Source organism: Stegastes partitus, unplaced genomic scaffold (genome assembly GCF_000690725.1).
Source record: "Stegastes partitus isolate 25-593 unplaced genomic scaffold, Stegastes_partitus-1.0.2 Scaffold868, whole genome shotgun sequence".
NCBI lineage: Eukaryota > Metazoa > Chordata > Actinopteri > Pomacentridae > Stegastes > Stegastes partitus.
The window spans coordinates 31429-53829 of record NW_007578599.1 but is presented as its reverse complement, the minus strand read 5'-3'; the positions used below and the strand labels follow the sequence as shown (position 1 = coordinate 53829).

The 22401-nt window shown below is 41.3% G+C and overlaps 1 protein-coding gene across 1 annotated transcript in view; it reads left to right on the top strand.

Moving 5' to 3' along the window:
• myo10 (myosin X) overlaps positions 1-22401 on the top strand; it is a 159675-nt gene that overhangs the window by 125162 nt on the left and 12112 nt on the right. Inside the window, exons 20-30 of the mRNA XM_008293275.1 lie at positions 7368-7492; positions 8412-8526; positions 15095-15201; positions 16174-16401; positions 17006-17045; positions 17262-18218; positions 18958-19078; positions 19449-19692; positions 20036-20131; positions 20636-20729; positions 21825-21880. Of these exons, the coding sequence (XP_008291497.1) occupies positions 7368-7492; positions 8412-8526; positions 15095-15201; positions 16174-16401; positions 17006-17045; positions 17262-18218; positions 18958-19078; positions 19449-19692; positions 20036-20131; positions 20636-20729; positions 21825-21880 (2183 nt within the window). The remainder of the gene's footprint in view (positions 1-7367; positions 7493-8411; positions 8527-15094; positions 15202-16173; positions 16402-17005; positions 17046-17261; positions 18219-18957; positions 19079-19448; positions 19693-20035; positions 20132-20635; positions 20730-21824; positions 21881-22401) is intronic.

The window sequence follows — 22401 nt, the reverse complement described above, 5'->3', positions numbered from 1 at the left end:
AAATGTTCTCTTTTTTTATCACATTTTCAACAAGTCTGATCATTTTGGGAGGTTCGAAGAGTTTAACCTATGAAGTAATAACTGGATAACTGCTACTATTTTTGGCTGCACTGATGTAACAGAGCGTTAAAAGGCCTGCAGGGCTGTCAAACTGCTGCAGATGGTCAGTGGAACTCTGTGGAAATATCAATATATTGACAGAATGCATAATCATGTGCACTGTTGGCTTTGAATACAACTATGGGACACACGCAGACGTACAAGAACACACACGTATTGTACATTTACAAACACGCACCACAAACAGGACTCTCTCTGTAACATCACTTCAGTGATCGTTGCAGCAGCTATTCTGCACATCTCCTTTCAGACCATTAAACTCAAAGTGTCGGCTTCATGTGTGAATAATCTCGCGGCTCACTTTTCTGTAAAAGCTGCAGCAGAAATCCTACCCAGTCTGAGCTGCATGCAGTCACATTAACAGCTCAGAAAAAGCGACATACTTTGACTTTTTCTCCATTTCAGTACAAATACTGGTCCGAAAACAACACAGTTTGAAAATCACAAAGCAGCTTTCTTATTCACTTTGTTCTACACATCTATTACAAACGGAGCTGTCTGTACAAATACAACTTTACACTGATGAAGACAGTCACTGTGTTGCTTCCAGCTGTTTGTAGGAGTCTTTCCTCTGAGTTAATTACATTTAGATTCAGTCTTTTATTAGTGCATGATTATGTTCGATAATTCACATTTGCAAGCATCTTCATTTTATCTGTTAGACACAATAGCTTAAATTCATCATTGCTGCTAAAAAGCTGTCGCCTTCATCGTCTGTGTGTTTGTGTGTCTGTGGGTGTGTTTGTGTATTGACAGTATTAGCAGATTACGGAGGCTGCTGTTGTCGTCATCAGGGTCTGTATTGACAACACATTGTGTGTCACGATCACATGTACACAACACGTCTGTGTGGCTGCTGTCAGAAATCAGAAATCTCAACTCTGATCTGTGACATCCTCAGATAAATCAGCATCTGATTCCTCGCTGTGATTCAGCCTTCAGTCTGTTTTGGTGAAACTTGTGTCTCTGCAGAAGCTGATTTCTGGAGGCTGATACTATAAACATGAGCAAGAGCTTAAAGCACGTCGTATGATTCTTGTGCTGCTGTCTGCTGCATTTAACAACACAGCAGATCAATGAAACCCTGAGATTTACATCAGAGAAATAAGCCTCCTGGATTAGACTCACTGTGACGAACAGACAGAACGTGAAGTCTGATCCAGGAGGATCTGTGCACAAATTCATATCTGTGTTTCAACAGTTTGGGAACACAAACTACAGTTCTTGTGGGCAAAAGATAATTAAAATAAATGTTGTGAAAGAATAAGTCATTATTGTTTTTTAAAAAAAAAACTAAATATATATATATATATATATATATATCGATTTTAGATGTGGACATTACTAGCAGTCTTAGCTTGTTTGTTTTTTTTGTTTTTTTTTTAGGGTTAACATGTAAATGAATACTTTTTCTGTGATTTCTGGGAGAGATCTGTAATTTCATAAAACTCGAAAAATCTGTAAAATACCAATTAAAATATATTTAGAATTTTCCTACATATACATCCATTTTCTTTTAGGTAATGACAAATGTCTGTATAATAATTGTATTTTCAGTAATCTAAATTCAGCCAAAAATAGCATGACTTTCTGATCAAACATTGTGAAAGCACAAATTAACATTTTTATTTTGTGTAGATATTATTTTACAGTTTTTGCCTGTTTCATTACCCTTAAAATGTAAACGAATACTTTTTATCTGTGATTTTACTAGATATTATCAGTGATTTAACAACACAGACAAAATCTGTAAAATAGATTTTGCCTGTGAGGATGCTATTTTTTTAAAAAATCAGTTGAAAACTAAAAATGTAGATTTTTTTTTTTTTGTTGCTGTGAGTGGACACAGAAGTCACCACCACGTTTGAATGTAAACAGCCGCCTCCCTCTTTCTTTCACACACACACACACACACACACACACACACACAGAGTAACACACTCAGGCCCTACAAGTGGCTGCACAAATTAGCCTCAGCAGGAGATGCATCGCCATGGCAACCACAGCCCTCCCTCTGCACACAGAAAAAGGGGGAGTGGAGTTGTGGATTTGAAAGCCTTTGTTTGACTCCGGCGCTTGGCAGAGTGTGATTGTGCGTGTCTGTGTGTGTCCGTGCGTGAATGTGTGTGTCGGGGACAGAATCGGGCTGCAGCTCTGCGAAGTTTTGCTGCCGTATTTGTTTCCGATCTTGCAAAAACGCCTCGAGAGGAGCCAGAGCGAGGAGCTGAGATGCAAAGGTGAGACCTGATGCACGCTTTTAAACCCGGCAGCGCTGCGTTCAAGTGCACGCTTGTTGCACGGTGCGTTTAAATGTCCGTTCTGCGGTGTGAGGTGGATGCAGCGGTTTGTGACAGATGCACAAAAGCAGCTTTTCTCCTCTTTGCAGGCTTTGCCGGCAGTTTGATTTCCAGCCTTTTGCAGACAAAACTCTACTTAGTTTTAACTGAAAACATGATCAGACTCAAGGTACAACTGGAGAAATAAGTGCAATATGTGCAATGTAGATGTATGATTTAGATGGTCATGTTTTCATTCATGTCTTCATGTATATGTGGCTCATTGTGTGCCTGGTTGTGTACTTTTGTTGTACTATCATGCTGGCTTTAGTTGTGCAGAACTAGCTGTAGAATTTACACAACTACTCAAGACAATTTTCCATTTTTGGCCACAATAAAGCACATGCATTCTATATTAAATGCAGTAAAATTAAAGAAAACCAAACTGCAAACTAAACAGAGCTGCAGGAGCATTTAGGAACAGTCTCAAACAACACATCGATCGCTTAAGTAAGGAGCTTAAACATGAAGCGTTTCGCAGAATAATGTAACTAACTGTGAGCTCCTGCTTGATAGAGTCCAGAAATAGACGCTCATGTTTCTTAATTCACTCCTAAACGCAAGAATTATTCCCGTCGGTGTCATTATTGCAGCATAACTTCATCACACGCTCTGATGTTTCCTGTTTGTCATCTTATTAATTGGACTTGAAGGTTTTGAAATGACACTCAGTGGATTTCCAGCAGCAGCAGAAACATTTGAGACTTGAGATGCGACTTCGTGCCTTGTGAGTGTGTGATGATTACTGTAATCAAAGTCTGAAATGATAATGAAGTTGAATCCACAACGAGGAGACGGTGAAGTTAATGACATGATAATGAAGAGAGTCGGCCTGTCTGAGTGTTTAGTGAGGAAAGGACTTTGTGTGAAATCCTGTAGATTCTCCGTCAGGTCTCAAACACACAGATGAGATGGTTTGTCTTTTGGGATTTTTAGATTTTGTGCTGCATCTGCTGAAGCCGCTTTATTTGCAAGTCACTTATTAAGTAACAAGAACAAACATTTTCTTGATTTTAGATTATTAAATGTAAGAAAATGCATTTTTCTTTGATTTACCTCGTCATAGATTGAGTCGCTTTGGATTTTGAAGTAGTAGACAAAACGAGTAAACTTTTCACAGTTCTGCAGTGCATCAGTTTTATCATTCACCAGTTTAACATAGCTGACAGATCACATGATAATTACATGTTTGCCTGCTGCTGTGCTGGTTTGCAGAACATTTCTGTCCACAGTTTCTTCGTTTTTACACGTAGCGCTGCCTCCTCAGGGTTCCTTTGTGCTGTTGATTTTCCCGAGAAATTCAAACCAGTAAGAATCCCTCTTCAAACCGGGTCAGCCTTCAACCCAGGAGGGTCGAGGATTTAGCTCAGATTTATGTCCGTCTATGAGCGGAAACATTGTTCCAGGGATTCCCCAAAACTGTGGATCCCCGCTGAGCGGAGTGGTAATCTCTGCTGGCTGCCACTCTCGGAGCTGGACGCTTCAAGATGCTGTCGGTCTTCTGGTTTAAGCAGCAGGAATGTTGATTCCTGCAGAGATGAAAAGTCCTCAGACAAATTCAACTTTAAACACAGAACAGTGTGTTGGTGAGTGTTGTGGAAAACAATGCTTAATACTCTCTGGTTCCAGCTTCTGAAATGTGCTGCATTTGCATCATTTGTGTCATTGTTAATTGAGTTTCTTTGGATTTTGAGATATTTCTTGCACAAAATAAGCAAGTAGTTGGTCTGACGTTGGACTGTAGGGATTTGTTCCACTAGAAATTAAATGATTCATCTAGAAAAATGTGTAGATTACCCAGTTTTCCTGATCACTCTAGGTTCCAAGTTCAGTGTGTGGTGAAAAGAGGTGAAATTCTGTTTTCAAAACCCATTCAATCAGCTCTAGGAGTAACATCCAAGACCTATGAAGCACAACTACAGTTTTACATGACAGTAGCTCTGAAGTAGTTCACACAGGATTGAGATTGATCCTATCCTCATAGTGCCTCAGAGTTTCATCTGAGATCTTTCCTGGTTCCTGCGTTTTCCATAAATGTACTGAAAACCACACAGCGGGAAGAAAGAAGTTTTCCTCCTGGAAGCTTTACACGGCAGCTGTTGGTGTTTCTGCTGCGAACATCAGCATCTAAGTTGAAGCTTTCATGTTTTAAGACTTAGATTTCGACTTTTTTAGCTTCGCCAACACTTCAGAGCTGCTGCCTGTCAGTGAATTAATAATAAAAGAAGCTTCGGCCTGCAGCTCTCTACACCTGAAGGACTGACAGCTCACCCTGAGTTCACTTGTCTCTCCATGTTTGCCTTTTTTTCACCCCCCCGTCGGCTCCCAACCCCCTCGGGAGCGAACCACCACCACGCCCCCGTTTGTCCTGCTGAATGCCCTTAGGCTTTTAGCAGGGAAGTTTAGCTGAGAACAACACCGAGTTTCCTCCTTCAGCTATTGTTGTCTTCATCCTGCAGAGGCCTGAGAGGCTCCGATGCCTCTGGATGCTGATTTACGTTACGGGTGTTGTTTTGAGCTCACGGGCCACAACGGTTCACAACTCCTCAGATACAGAATCCAAATGTAGATGTAGAAAGAAAAGAATGGTGCTGAACAGAAACCAGACTTAGTGTTTTCACTGCGACACCTGGATGGATGTAAAACTGATCTGGTTGCAGGTTTTATTAGAAATCAAATGTGTTTTTCATCTAAAATGTCATGTGTCTGTCTGCTGTGCTGATGAAGTTCTGAGGCTCAGAAATGATGGAACAAGTCCATTAAAGTGATAAATGTGGACCCTCCTCTATGGACTTCAAGGGCCTGTAGCTCTGAAACTATTCATAGAATGAAGGTAAAACTCTGCATGGCTTTTTTGTATATGCTGAAGTTACTCTAGATGAAGAATCAGCTGACTCTGAGGATGTCAGGGCGAAGCTTTTCTCATATTTTGTTGTTATGTGACACGACCCAAAAGGATTTTACAACTTAACCTGAATGTCCCAAGACTTTAGGGATTTTTCCTGATGTTTGATTATTTTTCATATAAAATATTCAGACGGTATTCTTCCTTTGTGAGGCTTAAAGACTATTCATGCATAACATCCTTTAATATGATTCTGAACAATGTCTCTGAGCGTTATTCTGTCTGAAGGATTTTTCTCTGCAGGGATACAGTTTCACATTTAAAGTTATTGGCTGTCCTTTCCTGCTGGTTATTTCCATTCACTGCTGAAAATACTGAAGACAAAGGGCCAAATGAACCTTTCTAAAACAGAAAAAGAAAGTCTAGCTTTTCAAGTTGACTTGAGGAAAAAATGAGCGACACAGCGTGAAACCTCGTCAAACTGAATGACAGTGCAGGAGCAGATGCATTCATCAAGTTGATCAGATGACTGTATGGACTGTAAAGAAGAAGAAGAAGAAGCCTCCAGACTGAGCAGTTGTTGACGTCCCAAAAAGCCGAGCAGAAAGAGGAAACGATGGCGATAGAAAACAGGAGGCACAGAAAGCCAGGAGGCAGCTTCCTGACACCGCTCGGCTTTGTGCTGCTGCAGCTCGGTCGTATGCAAATCCAAGTTATGCTAATGAAGTGTCCTCTGCGGCCGGTGGCTGTTAAAGGGCTCCATTGAGCCGCCGAGGCCAGATCTGGTGCTGAATTGGCCTCCCTTCATCTCAGCAGCTCCAATGGGCCATCGGCAGGCTATCAGGGGAGATGGGCAGCGAATAAAAGGGGCATTACGATAAGGCATAAAGGCGCCCTCTCATTTTAAACCCCCCCTTCTACGCCCACCGAGGTTACAGGGCGAGAGGGTCCCCGGGAAAATGGCTTCCACTGAATGCATTTCTGTAAGTGACAGCGGCAGCTCAATGCCAAGTGTGTTTTTAGAGGGGAGGAGGCGGCAGTTTGCTGCTGTCACTTCTCAGTCTGAGTTCAGAGTTTTGAATGAGTGGTATGCAGTTTGATGTATGTGAGTTTAAAGGGACTCATGTGGCTCAGACGTCACACCATCCAGTTGGATTGTTTCAACACTCGAGGCAGTGAAAGTCCTCTCGCTGACATTTTTAGCAGATAGTTTGGGGTTTTACACTCGCAGGTAAAATTCCCAGTTTACCCAATCCAATCTAAATCATTTAATGTTTAATGAAAAGGCATTTTAGTTCAAGACATAACGAAGAGAGTGTTAAAAAAAGCGCTTTCTAATGGGATTGCAATTCGTTTAAATTCTTGTGGATTCTTCGTTAGGTCTTAAATACATAGTGAGGATAGTTTTTCTTTTTGAAATTCATCTTTGAAGCAGAGATGGAACATTTTCTTCAGTAAAGTGTGATTAAAGGTCTCAGGATTTTCTAGATTAAGTGCTGTGTTTGTTGAAACCTCTTATTAAGCAAGAAAAGACAAACATTTTCTCTATTCCAGCTTTTCGAATGTGCCCTTCTTCAATATGTCTCATTGTAGATTGAGTCCCTTTTGATTCTTTACTGGTGGTCGGACAAAGCAAGCAAACTCAAGATGTCGTGCTTTTTTTCACTGGTTTCATTCAATCTAGCCAAAACGGACAAAATTCTTGTCACCATAAAGCATTTTATCCCTTGTCGCAAGCATAATTCAACACAATAAAACACCCCAAATAAGATCATCATCAGAATCGATGATCCCAGCTGGAAAAAAAATGACACCTACGTCAAGCGCTATGACGGGTGATAAGGTCACATTGCGAAGGTTGAGCTGTGTTATGAAAGCAGCTGCATCGACGGAGCGCCCTGCAGGGTTAGAAGAAGGAAAATCATTAGCTGAAGCTGCAGATGGAAGCCGTTCTGTCGATTCAGATGGAGGGTTGCTTCCTGTTATGTACACAGCGGACTTTGTGACATAATCTGATTATAACTTGAACATGTGAATCTGATTGTTTTTCTTATTTTCCTTCCCAGATGCCTGATCATTTCGACCAGACGGTGGTTCTGAACCAGCTCAGATACTCCGGCATGTTGGAGACGGTGAAGATTCGACGCACCGGCTTCCCCATCCGGAGACCTTTCCAGGACTTTTGTTCGAGGTTTGTAAAGGCTCGATTGCACTGAAATGTTCGGGCCATACTTGTACTCACACATAATCACTTATATTCATTACATTTTTATATGACAGTTACGTCTCCGCTACTCTGATCAAACTCTGTGCTCTATAAAGTACTGTTTGCACTCAACAAAAGAAAACTCACCATGGCAGTTTAGCATCATTTTTTTGGTTTTGCCAATTTATATTCAAATTCTGTTGTTTATATAACTAACAAACTACACTGACATCGGGGAATTACCTGTTCCTGTGTAATCAAAGGTAATTTTAATTACATAATGATTGCTAGCATTAGCACAAGTTTTAAGTTGATTATTCATAACAAGAAAGTTATTACAACTAGTGTTTTCACATTATTTAAAAGTATTTTTTTAAGTGTTGTCTACCTATTTACGACAATTATAAACACAAGTTTTTAAGTTGACAAATTTTTAAAAAAAAATTACAATCTAGTTGCTCCAGTGTTGATAAGTTGGAATCTTGACCTCAAGACAAAAAGAAATTTTATTATCAAGCTAATTTCAATTTGTTATCTCAGCCAAAATTTAGCTTTAAACTAATTAATGCAAAAATGTGAGTTTAAATAATACGCAATATTTAGTTAATGCAATCACCTGCAACGTAATGTCAACCTAACCTGCAAAATAATGTTTGCAACTTGAAAGCTTCATCTTATTCATTGAATTAAAATGTTTATCTTGCAGCTATGCTTTTAATCAAATCTTGGGTCCCATAAATTACTTAAGAGTGTGCAGGTTAGTAGTTTCACACAGAGGATCTGCTCAATTGCTAAAATACAATTGCCTAATCACATACTAAAAAATAGCCAATCTATAAAACAAACCCTGTAGAAACACCTTGTTGCTCCATCATGTGAACCACCGTTGTCACTGTTTCTCCAGGTACAAGGTGCTGATGCGAGGTGTGTTGACGCCAGATGACCCCAGGGGGCGCTGCGTCCAGCTGCTGCAGATCTACGACAGCAGCAGTGCAGAGTGGCAGCTGGGCAAGACCAAGGTGAGGCACTGACGTCAGTTTACTTTCAAAGCGTTTCTCAAATCAGGTTGTTTCATTATCTCAGTGAATCTCCTCACTGAGATTCTGATTTTCCCCTGATGTGCAGATACAGAGTCCCAATCCGATGACATTTTTTATGGACCATACACTCCTCAGTTACTACTCAATATATCTGCAATGCATGAAGAAAAAATGCAGTTCTGCTTCCAGTCTGTTCCTTAGTGTTCTGTAGGTGTTCAGGAACCTTGTTGTAAAGCCTATCCCAGCTGACTCAGGGTGAAGGCAGGGGACACCGTGGACAGGTCACCAGTCTATCACAGGGCCACACTTAGAGACAGACAACCAAGCACACTCACATCCACACCTATGGACAATTTCGAATCACCAATTAACCTCAACATGTTTTTGGACTTGTAGGAGGAAGCTGGAGAACCTGGAAAATGTATTGTAGATTAACTGTAGTACCTGGTTGTTCCACCAGGTGGAGCCTTCTCGTGTTTATTTCTGTAGAGACCAGAGGAGGCGTCACTCAGACTACAGGCAGTTCATGTTGGCAAGCAGAGAGCATTGTGGGAGTTTAGCTAGCAACAGGCACCATGACAAACACTTCTGTGATGACTAATGGTCATCCCCAATTTGTGCAATAAATTACTAATTACTGATTAAGAAAATTATTCACAATTTGTAACCCAGTGCCCTGCTACAAAATGTACTTTGGCTTTACAATGTCTGTGTAACAGCTGACATAAACAAAGGCTCAAGCTTGAGTTCGTGGCGCGACCGGTCAGCAAAAACAATCAGTGTTTGAGATTGGATCAGGACATCCCAACTAGTTCTAGTTTTGATGTTTTTATTCATATTGATGAGAATTTTTTTCCATTTAGAAACAAAATCTCTGCTTTGATCGTGATGTCAAAGTTTGCAGAGCTCAGTTCAAATAATCTTCTGTGTAACTTGGTCTGTTGAGATCTCTTAAGGCACAGTAGTGCAGGAAAAATGAAAAATAGGTTTTGCTTGAATCTAAAGCTGGCTTTGCAACTTTTTGCAGCTTGACCACAAATAAATTAGACCTCGTCTTAAACAGGCAGATCAAATAAAACAAGGAAAACTGCAGATTCAAACATCCTGTGCAGAGTGCTTTTAAATGATTAATGCTCGGTAGGCTAGTTAAAAAAAAATAAGATAAGACAGGAGAACTTCATTGTCCCTGAAGAATAAGTGAATTCCTGGAAAGAATTGCACGTGTGATTGCTGAAAGGTGCAGCTCAGGATCCAAACCATTTTCATTTGCAGAGTCTGTTGATGTGAGGTTTTGGTGGCTAACGGTGAACACTAACAAACAGGAAATATATAGAGAAGGTTAAAAACATAAAAAAGCGAGTGTTGCAAGTCAAGTAAACAGCAAGTATAGCTAATCCAAGAAATGATAAGAGTACTAAAATGTAATAGGTATTTATACAGTGTGCAGGAACGTGCAAATTATTTGTCTGAGAATGTGCAAGATTACATAAAAGAACCAGAATTGTGCCAAGAGTAGTAAAAATCGTATTTAGAAAGTGGAGTGTTAATGTAATTCACTGACTCACTGACGGTCTCCGCCAGACTTTAGATCTTGTACAGTTCATTACATGTAAAAGAGGAGCCTGGTATTGAAGCAGCGCCTCACAATCAGAAAACAACCTGCTCAAGACCGAAATTCCTCAAAGCCTTCCCCTACAGATTTCCTGTCTATCAGCAGGCAGATTGATCCCCTCTGCTTTCTTCTCTTCAGTATAATTGACTTTTTTCCTGTCAGACCTGAGCTCCTGGATGCCCTAAAACTCCCCCTGCCTCCAGCTCACACCGGCTGATCCCTAGTCTCCCTGCTAACATGGAATATGATTGGAAGGAGGCTCAATGCACCGCTGCGGGGATGTCGATCCATTTTGGCTGCTCCCCTCAAGGCTTAATTTGGCTTAATACGTCTTACAAATCCAGCTCAATGAAACGCTGCCTCTACCTGTGTGACCGTGTGTGAGTGCGATCATGAATAATTGAAGTCCGGAGCACCTGAAGCGTGGAATCCAACAGTTATTGGATCCGGCCTTCATCCCCTCGGTCTATCGCTTCCACTACACCGGATCAGGAAGAAAATACCTTCTGCCAGCATGTGTATGTGTGTGTGTGGGATAGCTGTGGGGAAATGACAGATGGAAACACAGATCCAGAATCACAGCGTGACCGTGCGATGCTGCAGGAGGTGACAACAGCGCAGGATAAGACCGAGAATGTTTGCTGGATGGACGGATCAGCGGTCATTCAGTACGCGTATCTGAAGGAAGTGAATTCAAAGTCAGCATCAAGGTGTCACCTGAGTGATAAAATATGTCAGAAAAGGGATTAGTTTTACAGCTTATATGTAACACTGCGGCTTCATGGTTGTGTTAAAGCGACGCCATTCAGACGTAGGTCGCTTTAATGTTCTCCTCAGCTTCATTCAGACACCAGAGTGACAAAGAGACACAATATCTGTGGGACAGATTGGACTGAACATCAAGCGTCAAAACACATAATAACACACCAACAAACAAAAGACTGAAACAGCAGCTTATCAAACTGCACTGTAAAAAAAATCTGGAATCTGGCAACAAGGGTGCCAAAAAATGTAACGTAAAATTCAAAAATTGTGAAAATAATAGCAAATATCAGTAAAACAAAAAAAGACTATGCTTTTATGCTGTAAACTACTACGTGTTTTAAACCCACAAGCGGGTTTGGGGGGTTAGCAAAGTAATATTTGCAGTTTATTTGTGTAATTGAGGCAACTTGGGAGCATCTAACATAAGATTATCTAAACAACAACAACCCAAAAGATTATCAGATATGAAATACAACCACACGTCCATCAGATTTAGTTCTAACATTACATAAATGTATGTAGTACATTTATCATAAGTGATAGTAAGATAATTTAAAGCTTTATTCATCCCAAAGGAAATTTTTGTGCCAAATTTACTCAGAAAAATAAAAACACGTAAGAAATGCAGTTCCTAAAAGGTAGAAACGCATTAAGATGTAAGTACATTATAATACTAAGATAAGTAAATTAAAGTAAGACTGGAATAGAGCAGCTAATGTAATGCTGGCAATTATACTGAGGTCACAATTAATATTGCACATGGCGATGAAGTATTGCACATGAGACTATGGAAAGTTAGTTGAAACCATCTTAGTGCCACAGTTTGAAAGCTGAATATTCAAAAGTAAGAAGTTTTCTTCTCATGTTTCCAGTTTCAGCCACCACTTACCAGGTTTACAGAAGAGTTTTATTATGTCTTCTTCTCCTGATATTTATGGAATAGAAACAGCTCGGGGTGTAGACTTCTCTGAAATCTGCTTCAGAGCATCCAGTACGTGTTAGATTCCCAGAAACCATGACTAACACCAGTCTGACCACTCAGCCACAGAGCTGCTGTTGTTGCCTGTAAACTGTTAAATCAATTCTATCTCCCTCTGAGGGTTTCGTCCACTTTGTCTCGCTGCAAGATTTACATCGAGTCGACCCGTGGCTCCTTTCAGTCGGCACATGTCCCGACTATTGTCTCCGAATCGTGTTTTGTGTCTTTTACAGCCTCAAACTTAATTTCCTGGAAGTGATGCGGCTCTGCTGGGTTCTGTTCTCTCCACGGGCCTGACCTGTGTCGGCTCCCCAAAGGCCTCGGCGGCAAGAATCAAAACTTGCCGAGGCTTAGCGAGGCTTTTGTTGCGCTAATTAGCATAGTAATGATTAAAAAGGATTAGTCGTTGGATTCATTGGGATGCAAATGTGTGCACTCATACACGAGGCCGCACTGAGCGCGTGTGATTCATGTTGGAAGTCGTTTAATAAAGCGAAGGAGTGTTTTGTGTGCATGTTTGCATGTTTCTTTGTGCTTCTGTGGCGTCATTTCTGAGCGCTTGTTTTAATCACACAGTGAGGACGTAAATCAGCTCGTACATTGTAGAGATTCACAAAGAGCTGCTCCCCACAGAGACAAACTTCTACTTCAGTTCATTTCACTTCAGACCAGTGTTCTCACTTGATTTCAGACATAGTCTCGGTCCGTGCGAGCACACTGTTAATGCACGTGTTGTGATAATTCACGTACACCGGCCTTGCATGGGTTCTGTCTTTGTTGTGTTCTTCAAAATGGTAGCATGATATTTGGTGTGACCAATCAGGAAAGGACGTGTAGTGACATAAAAAAATTAATAAAGAAGCCAGCGTTGGTTTGTGCATCAGCTGCGTTTCCTAAAGTCTTTATTTGAGGAGCACTAAAACGCCACAATTAAAATTTACATCATAAAATATTTTTAGTATGTAGAGCCATAGTTTTTTAAAGTAATAGGAGCTTTCATTGTCTAGAGCTAGTTCTGACCAACCACCATCAACATGCTGATATGAGCCTTGAAAGTTTACCCAGAATGCACTTTTTACAGTTTTCTCTGGTGAATTATCAGAAAACAGAAACACATCCAGGCTACCAATGATTGTTTAAAAAACAAAGCAGATTTGTCCTTTAGACTGTGACTCCTGGATGGATGTAAAACTGATCTGGTTTCAGTTTTTACCAGAACTCAAATGTGTTTTTCCTCCTAAAATGTCATGTGTCTATCTGCTGTACTGATGAAGTTCTGAGGCTCAGAAATGATGGGAAAAGTCCATTAAAGTGATAAATGTGGACCCTCCTCTATGGACTTCAAGGAACTATGGACTCTAGAACTAGAACTTCACTAAATAAAGTTGCTGTAGATAAAGAGTCAGGTGAAATGATTGCTTTTTACATCTGAATGTGAGAATATTGTTGCTGCTCAGCTGAAGGAAACAAATCCATCTGGTTTCATTCTGCTCCGATATTTTAAGTTCTGCCTCCATCCTCGACTGAATTCCTGCAGAGACACCTGCATCTTCTTCATGTAACGTGTGTTTCTCTGTTAATTAACCTGCTTGTAAGCGACGTCCAAGTCACCCTGATGAGTTTACATTTCCCCTTGAAAATCTCATTAGTGCTTCACCGCGGAGGACGCAGCTCTGTCACTCAGCCAACACATCATTCAACAGGAGGATCTGGTACCATCACACTCCTGTAATATTTCCCCACCGGCTCAGTCCGCTGAGACCACGTCCCATATCTCATTTTCCTCCCTCCCTAATCGGATTAACCCCGGCGGCCCTTGCTGGGCCCGGTTTCTCCATCAGTGAGCGACAGCTTGGCTCTGCAGCCGGCAGCTGCACTAAGTGCCTGTAAGTTCAGCCTTTTCACACCGAGGTGTAGCTAAAATCACTAGCTGCAGTAATCTGAGGTCTTTAGGAGCCCCAACAAAAGGAGAGGAGGAACTGGGTTTGATTGATGTCGGCCACTTTGTCCTGCTCGGTTGTTCTCCTGGAAGGGAGTGTCACTTAAATGGTGATGTTGTAGAAAAAAGGAACATTCTGCCTCTTTTTAATTCTGTTCACTTGTAAATCTTTTATTCATAATGTGTGTGTAATACAGCGTCTGCAATGGATGAACTATGTTAAGCTGTTTGTCACGGCCGGAGAATATCGGCTCAGTGTTGTTTTAGTACCAGACAGCAGGAAACTGCATTTTTACAGCCCTGACACATTTACACAACTGAAAAAATGAACAATTTAGTTGCAGATAATTAATGTTAAAAATCCCAATTAAAATGCACAGTCATGCTGCAAAAATGAGTATTTGTCAAGTTTTGTTTGTGCAGTAATGTCCTGCATGTGCTTCTATTTCATATCAGCCTTTAGTCTCACTAAACACTTTCAGAACTCTTCTAGACGAACTCCAATACATGCAGTTTACAGTCAGAAAAAGACCAATTATTAGTTTATCAATTACTCAATCAATAAGCAAACTTTTTCATGTTAGTGTAAATCTGATCATTTCAGCCACTTGTTAAGATAAAATTGTTATTTTAAGAAATCACCTTTGAGCTCTGAGACAGTGAACATGACATTTATGCACTCGTGTTTATAACACTCAGTTTAATATTCATAATTCAACACAAGACTGAAATCACAGAAGTCCTGTCTTTATGTTGCTCATAAAAAAAACATATTTTTTGTGAATTTTTAAATGAAACATGTAGAACAAAGCAAGTTTAATGAAATATCACAATTTTAAGCATAAGTTTGGTGAATTGTTCAGACTGAACTGCACATGGTTAGTTCATGGGATGTATGAAAGTTGCAGATCTGCTGACGTTTTTGACTCTGATAAATGGTTCCATTTGGGTAAAAAAAAATGTTTAAAAGATGATAACGTGAATTTCAGGAGGGTTAAAGAATAAATAACCAATTCTTTAAAATCCAACCATTTTCTTGTTTAAATTTTCAGGATGAATTCAATAATTTTACAACCTGGTGGAAGTAGGTGCTTTGGAGTTTGGTGATAAAGTAGCAAAAACCTGACACAAAATGATATGAAAAAGAAGATTACTCGCCTGTTATTGATCTTTCACTTATTGAGCCTCTCCCAATGCAATAATGATGTGCTTCTGTCTCCGTCCTTCTTGCTCTCATCTCTTCTGTCCTCAGGTTTTCCTCCGGGAGTCTCTGGAGCATCGCCTGGAGAAGCAGAGGGAGGTGGAGGTGCTGAAAGCAGCCATGACCATCCAGGCCCACGTCATGGGATACATGGCCAGGTACGACTCAAAACTCAGCCACAGAATCAAAATTCTTCTTAGAAACAGTTTTAATGTTCACACTGAACCACAGAATGTTTAAAAAAAGATGGACGAAGCCTTAAACCTGCATTCTGCCTCACAGCCAGCAGGGGGTGACTCCTCTCATGGCAAACAGAAATCTGGGTCTATAGAAGGATTAGTGCATGAAATTACCGACCTGACCACCTCAGAATCAGCTCGTTGTTATGTACAGTTACTTTAGTATATTTAATGAAGCCATGCAAAGTTCTACCTTCATACTATGAATATTTTCAGAGTTTCAGGCCCTTGAATTACAGAGAGGAGGGTGCAGATTTCTTTTTCCATCATTTCTGAGCCTCATAACTTCAGTTTTACATCCATCCAGGTGTCACAATCTAAAGAATAACTGTTCTTTTAAAACAATCATTGGCACCCTGGATGTGTTTCTGTTTTCTGATAATTCACCAGAGAAAACTTTAAAAAGTGCATTCTGGGTAAACTTCCAAGGCTCATGTCAGCATGTGTGATGGTTGTTGGTCAGGACAAGTTCTAGACAATGAAAGGATTATTTTTACCTACATTTGATACCAGGATCATCCTCTAGACATGATTCAATCTGTGGTAAAAACAATTTTCTAATGTAAGAATTCTGACATTAAAAATGAGCCTGCTTCTCACTTTATTTGTTGCCTCGGTGAACATTTTCTTGTTGAGTTTATGATCTCAATCACTAGTTTTAAGTCTCTTACAAATCAGCATGATGTTCATTTTTTAAATTATGGTTCCATTTACAGGTAGATAGATAATACAGTAGGGTTTTTGGCAGGTCACTACTGTATTGGTATGCTCCAATTCCAAAGTCAAGGCCTGAGAACAAATCAAAGAGTGGCACCACACTGGCTATGTCCATCTTTTACATACACTCTGACCAAAAGCCCCAAAGTTGATTGGGTTATTATTTGTTGACAGGAAGCAGTACAGAAGGCTGCTGCAGTGCATTGTGGTCATTCAGAAGAACTACCGGGCTTTCTACTGGAGGAGGAAGTTCCTGCTCCTTCGTTGGGCAGCGCTCACCTTCCAGAAACGTCTGCGAGGGCAGCTGGCCCGCCGGGCCTTCAGCCAGCTGCTGGAGGACCGGAGAAGGAGGGTGGAGGAAGAGGAGGAGCTCCGCAGGAGGCTGGAGGAGGACCTGGAGAGGTGGGCAAGTCACCTTACAGGAGCAGCTAGACGAAGTCTCACGTGAAGCTCGTAATCCCGAAAACTTGCTTTGTGGTTTTGCAGCTCCACACAGATTCATGAAATGTGTTGCTGCACTGTCTCAGATTTTGTTATTTGTTATTTGTTACTCTGGACCCAAAACTAAATTTAAGAAATATTTTGTCTGAATTGTGAGAATTCATTTCTAGGTCCACAAAACCTGATACTAATAAGGAACATTTTTGCCTCTGCTGGGCATTTACCAGTAAAAACTGAGACTAAACAGAGCGAGATTATGCAGCTCAGTGAGGTTAAAGTTGGTGGTAAAGTTATACAAAGGTCCTAATGATAAAACATCCATGTACATGTGGTTGCAGACTTACATCTCTAAAAGATTTGATGACTTGCAGTAGAATGATACATGATTCTCTCTCATTTTGATGGATAATGTATATTTTCTTTGTGAACCTTACCACTCATAACCTAAATAGGTTTTTATTGGGTTTTCATGCTGCAGCGAGACAAGCCAGGCACTCAGTGGGGTTTTGGTGCTTTATATCTCTTTGTGTGGGTTCATTCAGCTGATGTCTTTGTGTTTTTGCAGGGAGAGACGGAGGCTGGAGGCTGAGAGACTCTCCAGAGAGGTATGATGAAGCTCATTACTGAGGAGCTAATTTAAATGAAAAACAGTGGAATATTGTCCCATTTTACTGAGGATTCCAGTCTCTGTGGGCATATTTGGATAGATTACATTATTGCAGTATGGAAGACAGACGGTGATGTTACATGTGTTGTTGTAATCTTCAAGCAAGACACACAGAACTGACTAATGTGTCACATTCGTGTTTTTCTGCTTTCAGGCTGAGGAGGCCAGAAGACTGGAGGAGCTGCAATGTGCTGAGGAACTCGTCTCTCTGGTTCTGTCTGAACCTACAGTAGCAGCAGCTTCATTGCCAGACACTCTGGAGGAGCTGGAGTCAGCTGAAGCCTCTGAAGAGGCCTCAGAGCCGGAGGAGGCCATCCGTCCTCACGAGGCATCTCAGGTGGAGGAGATCCTGCGATTGGAGCGGGAGATCCAGGCGCTGCAGAGGCAGAAGGAGCGTCAGGAGCTCTCCTTGACTGAGGCCTCCCTGAACCGCCTGCAGCTCCTCCGTGACCAGGAGCTCCGGCGGCTGGAGGACGAAGCCTGCAAGGCAGCGCAGCAGTTCCTCGACTCCCTGAACTTTGACGAGATCGACGAGTGCGTGAGGAACATCGAGAGCTCCTTGGGCGTAGGCGAAGACGATGAGAAGAAGGAGAACGGACGGAGGAGAGGCAATGACGAAGAGGAGGTCGACGAAGGCTTTGGGGCTGATGATGAGGCCTTCAAAGACTCACCAAACCCAAGTGAGCATGGCCACTCAGACGGCCAGCGGACAAGCGGCATCCGAACCAGCGACGACTCGTCTGAAGAAGACCCATACGCCAACGATGGTGTGATCCCGCCGCTGCCACCAACCAGCCTGCTGCACCAGCCGTTACCTGCTCCTCCGGGGCCCCCGGCCTGCCACAGCGCCTCCTCCAGTGGGGACTCGGCCTACTGCCACCCCCAGGCTTCATCCGAGGCCCAGTCTGATGACCTGGTGGAACTGATACCGCCGGATGAGGATTCAGACTACGACCAGGACGACTACGACGAGGGCGCCATCGTGTCCAGTGGCAGCGTGGCCTTCTCCAACCCTCGCAGCGGCCAGTGGTCTCCTGACTACCGCGGCTCTGTGGGCACCTACAACAGCTCTGGGGCCTATCGTTTCAGCTCGGAGGGGGCTCAGTCATCGGTGAGTTAGGTCTTTTGCCAAAGTTACACTGGCAGATGTTTTCAACAAGACCACCATTATTGTTTTTTTTTCCCATCAAACTACTGATACCAAGTTGGAAGTAGTAAACAACTTCTCTGTTAGTATTCTGCTTGTTTATGTTCACAGTGTGCAGTGGTACATCATGGACTATTTGCATAAATACTTTTATCAGATTTGGTCAGAAAGCTGACTAAATGTATGCAAAAGTTCCAAAGTAGTTTATAGGTTGATGTGGGATGTCACAATACCTCAAATTTAGTATCTAGTATTTAGTATCTTAAATGAAGCCCTGCAGAGCTTTAGCTTCAGTCATTGGTACCCTGGATGTGTTTCTGTTTTCTGATAATTCAGCAGAGAAAACTTTAATAAGTGCATTCTGGGTAAACTTTCAAGGTTCATATCAGCATGTGTGATGGTGGTTGGTCAGAACAAGTTCTAGACAATGAAAGGATCATTTTTACACACATTTGATGCCAAGATCATCTTCTAGACACGATTCCTTCTGCAGCAAAATGACTGTATCAGAGTTTAGCGTTTCCAGAGATTTAAAAAAGAGAGCTACCCTTCACTGAAAATGTAATCTTTACTTTCCATAGCTTTATGAAACATCAATGCAAAACAACCCTCTAAGTAATCAACTACTAAGTTAGCATTACATTCACTGAGGCAAACCTTGCACATCACATTTAACATGGAACTTCTGTTGCTTTTGTTCCAGTTTGAGGACAGCGAGGACGACTTCGACAGGTTCGACACAGACGACGAGCTTTCATATCGTCGGGACTCCGTGTACAGCTGCGTGACGCTTCCTTACTTCCACAGCTTCCTCTTTATCAAAGGTAAGTCTTTGCTTATAGTAGGTTCAATTCTTTAAGAAACCAGTCGTCGGTTAAGGGAGTCATCTCTGAAGCTAGTTTTTAAATGATCTTCAACCTCTGCAGGGCATTGCTTGGATTGATTTTGAAGACGAAGCTTAGTATTTTCTCCTACTTTGCCAGCGAGATCATTTTTCTGTAGGAAGATTTGTAGCAGGAGTTGGATTTTTCTTCCATTCTCACATCAAACTCTGCCTTCAGCTGCTTTCATGCATCACACAGCGTTTGAAATCTGATCCGTCTGCAGTCACAGCTCTCCTCTTGTCTCCAGACATATATTTCTAACTTGAGGAGTGAAAACAGGACTACAGAATTTTATCTTTTTCCTCTCCAGGCGGTCTGATGAACACGTGGAAGCGGCGCTGGTGCGTTCTGAAGGACGAGACCTTCCTGTGGTTCCGGACCAAGCAGGAGGCGCTGAAGCAGGGCTGGCTGCACAAGAAGGGAGGAGGTTCGTCCACGCTGTCCCGCCGCAACTGGAAGCGCCGCTGGTTCGTTCTGAGGCAGAGCAAACTCATGTACTTCGAAAACGACAACGAGGACAAGATGAAGGGGGTGCTGGACATGCACAGTGCCAAGTAAGCAAGACAACATCGTTTAGGGGCTTTTCTTGTGTTACTGAAAAGACTTGTGAATGTACAGTAGTCTAAAAAGAACTCTTCATCTGCGGTGAGATGCAAAAAGCTGTGGGAATGAATTGATTGTAATTAGATGTTGGAAAAGCTTGCTAGTATGATTATTCATATGGATATACAGTGCAATTATGTTTTTTCAGTTGTGTACAGGTGATGATTTTAAAAACTATTGTTTCATTGAAGAGCAACAGAAAGACACACCTCTAAAGGAGGAACCTCTGAGGTGATTCACCCTTTATACAGTGACAGAAGATCAGTTAGTATTTTGCATTTTTGTGATTTGCAGAGAAATCATCGATAACACCGGGAAAGAGAATGGAATCGACATAGTGATGCCTGAGAGGACCTACCATCTGATCGCAGAATCTGCAGAGGATGCCAGGTAAGAGGTGTTTCTCAGATATGTTGTAGGAAAGTATACAACAGACGTGATTACATCCACTGCAATGTCACCTAAGTGTCAAAAGCGTCTCAATTATGCTGACCCTTAATAATTGCATTATTTATAAGTTGAGGAATAGAGTATTTGGTCTTGTGAACGATCAAAAACAGACTTTAGAAAGACTATGTTGAAAATTCAGGCCACGAAGTAAAAACCCAATGCAAGAAAAGTGAATGCACCTGTGACCACTGACTAAATTTTACGTTCATATTATTAAAATTGTACTTACAGGTCCCTGATTTTTTCCCCCTCATAGCTTCTTAAGAACAGCAGATAAACACTTGAAATGAGCAGAGTTAAAAAACACATTCGATTTTTGTTAAAAACCAGATTGATTTTACATCCACTGCATTTGTCACAATCTGAGGAGTAGATCTGTTTTTTGTTAACCTTTGTTTCTCAATGATGATGATGATGCTGATGATGCTGTCTCCATGGTTACAGCCACTGGTTCAGCGTGCTGAGTCAGGTCCATGGCTCCACCGAGCAGGAGATCAGGGAGATGCATGATGAGCAGGCAAACCCTCAGAACGCTGTGGTGAGTACTGCGACGAAACAAAGCACTCTGGGAAATGGAGTTGTAATAAGGTTTGTAACGCTCTATGCTGGATTCCCTTCAAAATCCACCTGTCATTTAATTTAGTTTCAGCAGCAATAAGATTATATCAAAATGGTGATTCATTCCTACACTTTTGATCTAGATATTTACTCAGAAGAGTTACAGTTTGTCTAACTGAGACATTAAATATGTCTTTGGATCCTCAGTCATCCAGGTCATGGTAGTCCTGGAGGTTTTGATTTATGCGAGTTGTGGCTGAGAATGAACACCTGGGATTCTTCTCCAGTTCAACATCAAACTCACCCTCAAAAACATGGTTATTGATTTCAGTTTCTCAATTTTTATAAACTTTGTGAAACATATCCAGTATTACAAACATAAAAACTAAGTGTGGATGTGATTAAAATCTCCTGTTGTAAAGCTAAATTTAGATCATTACACGTGTGACTTATACATTATCAGCAAGAGAAACCTTTTTACACATAAAATAGCAGCACAGAAATGTCTAAACAAGTGAAGTGCAGATTCAAGCTACTGGATCACACTGACACAAAATCTTCAAAAGTAGTATTTCCTCTGTAATGTAATACACTTGGAAATATTCCAAGGATAGAAACCTTTATATAAATGGTAAATGGCTTGGTGTTTGTTTTTACTCTATTTTCCTCTTTATGTTTACATGTCTATAAAGTAAAACAGCTTCATTAGATGTGCACATTTTTGGTTAAAACAGACTAAATGCATTATTATTTTTCTAACTTGAGCAGATCTGCACAAGTCTGTTTTTGTCTTTCTATTGATGTAGTTGTACTTGTGTCTCCTGTTAAAATTCACTTCATTCTATATTCAATGCTGCAACCCTTTTGTTCTGTTCTGAGCTGACGGGACACAGATGTGTTGGAAACGCCACGTCGTTTTCTCGCTGTCGTACCTGTGAATGAGTGTGTTGCAGCTTTTATCTCTGTGTGTTTGTGATAATTGGTTTCCATGGGGCGGACGGAGGTCGAACTCATTACCTGCACCCTGAACACGGTTTCTGAACCTGAACTTCTATCTCTGCGTGTCTCTCTTCAGGGAACGCTGGATGTGGGGATGATCGATTCGGTTTGTGCCTCAGATAATCCGGAGAGGTGAGGACTGGCATCAAACATAAGCTGTGTTTAAGTGGATTTTCTTGAGACCACAATGAAGAAACCAAGAAGTGTCAGTCAGATAAAAGCCATCAGTGTTGTAGATTAATGCATTCTGATGCTGCATTTAACATTCTGCCACGTTGCCTTTAACGTCCCTAAAAGTTGCAGCTCGTTTTGTTTTTCCTCTGTGGTTTCCTGACATTTACAGCAGAAAATGGTCTGCAGAGCTGCAATGTTTAGCTCAGAATGAAAGACCTTTCTAAAATCCAAATGTCAGGAGTAACAAAGCTCAGAAATAAATCATTCTTCCCTTAATATTTAAGGTTATAGCCTCAATCTGACATCAAAACATTCAAAGTCTGTTCTTGTTTGTGATCCTTTTCAAAATACATATATATATATATTTGTATTTTGGTTTAAAGATATTTTTTGGGCTTTTCCGCCTTTAATGATAGTCACAGTGAAGATAGACAGAGAAACATGGGGAGGAGAGTGGGGGAAATGACATGCAGCAAATG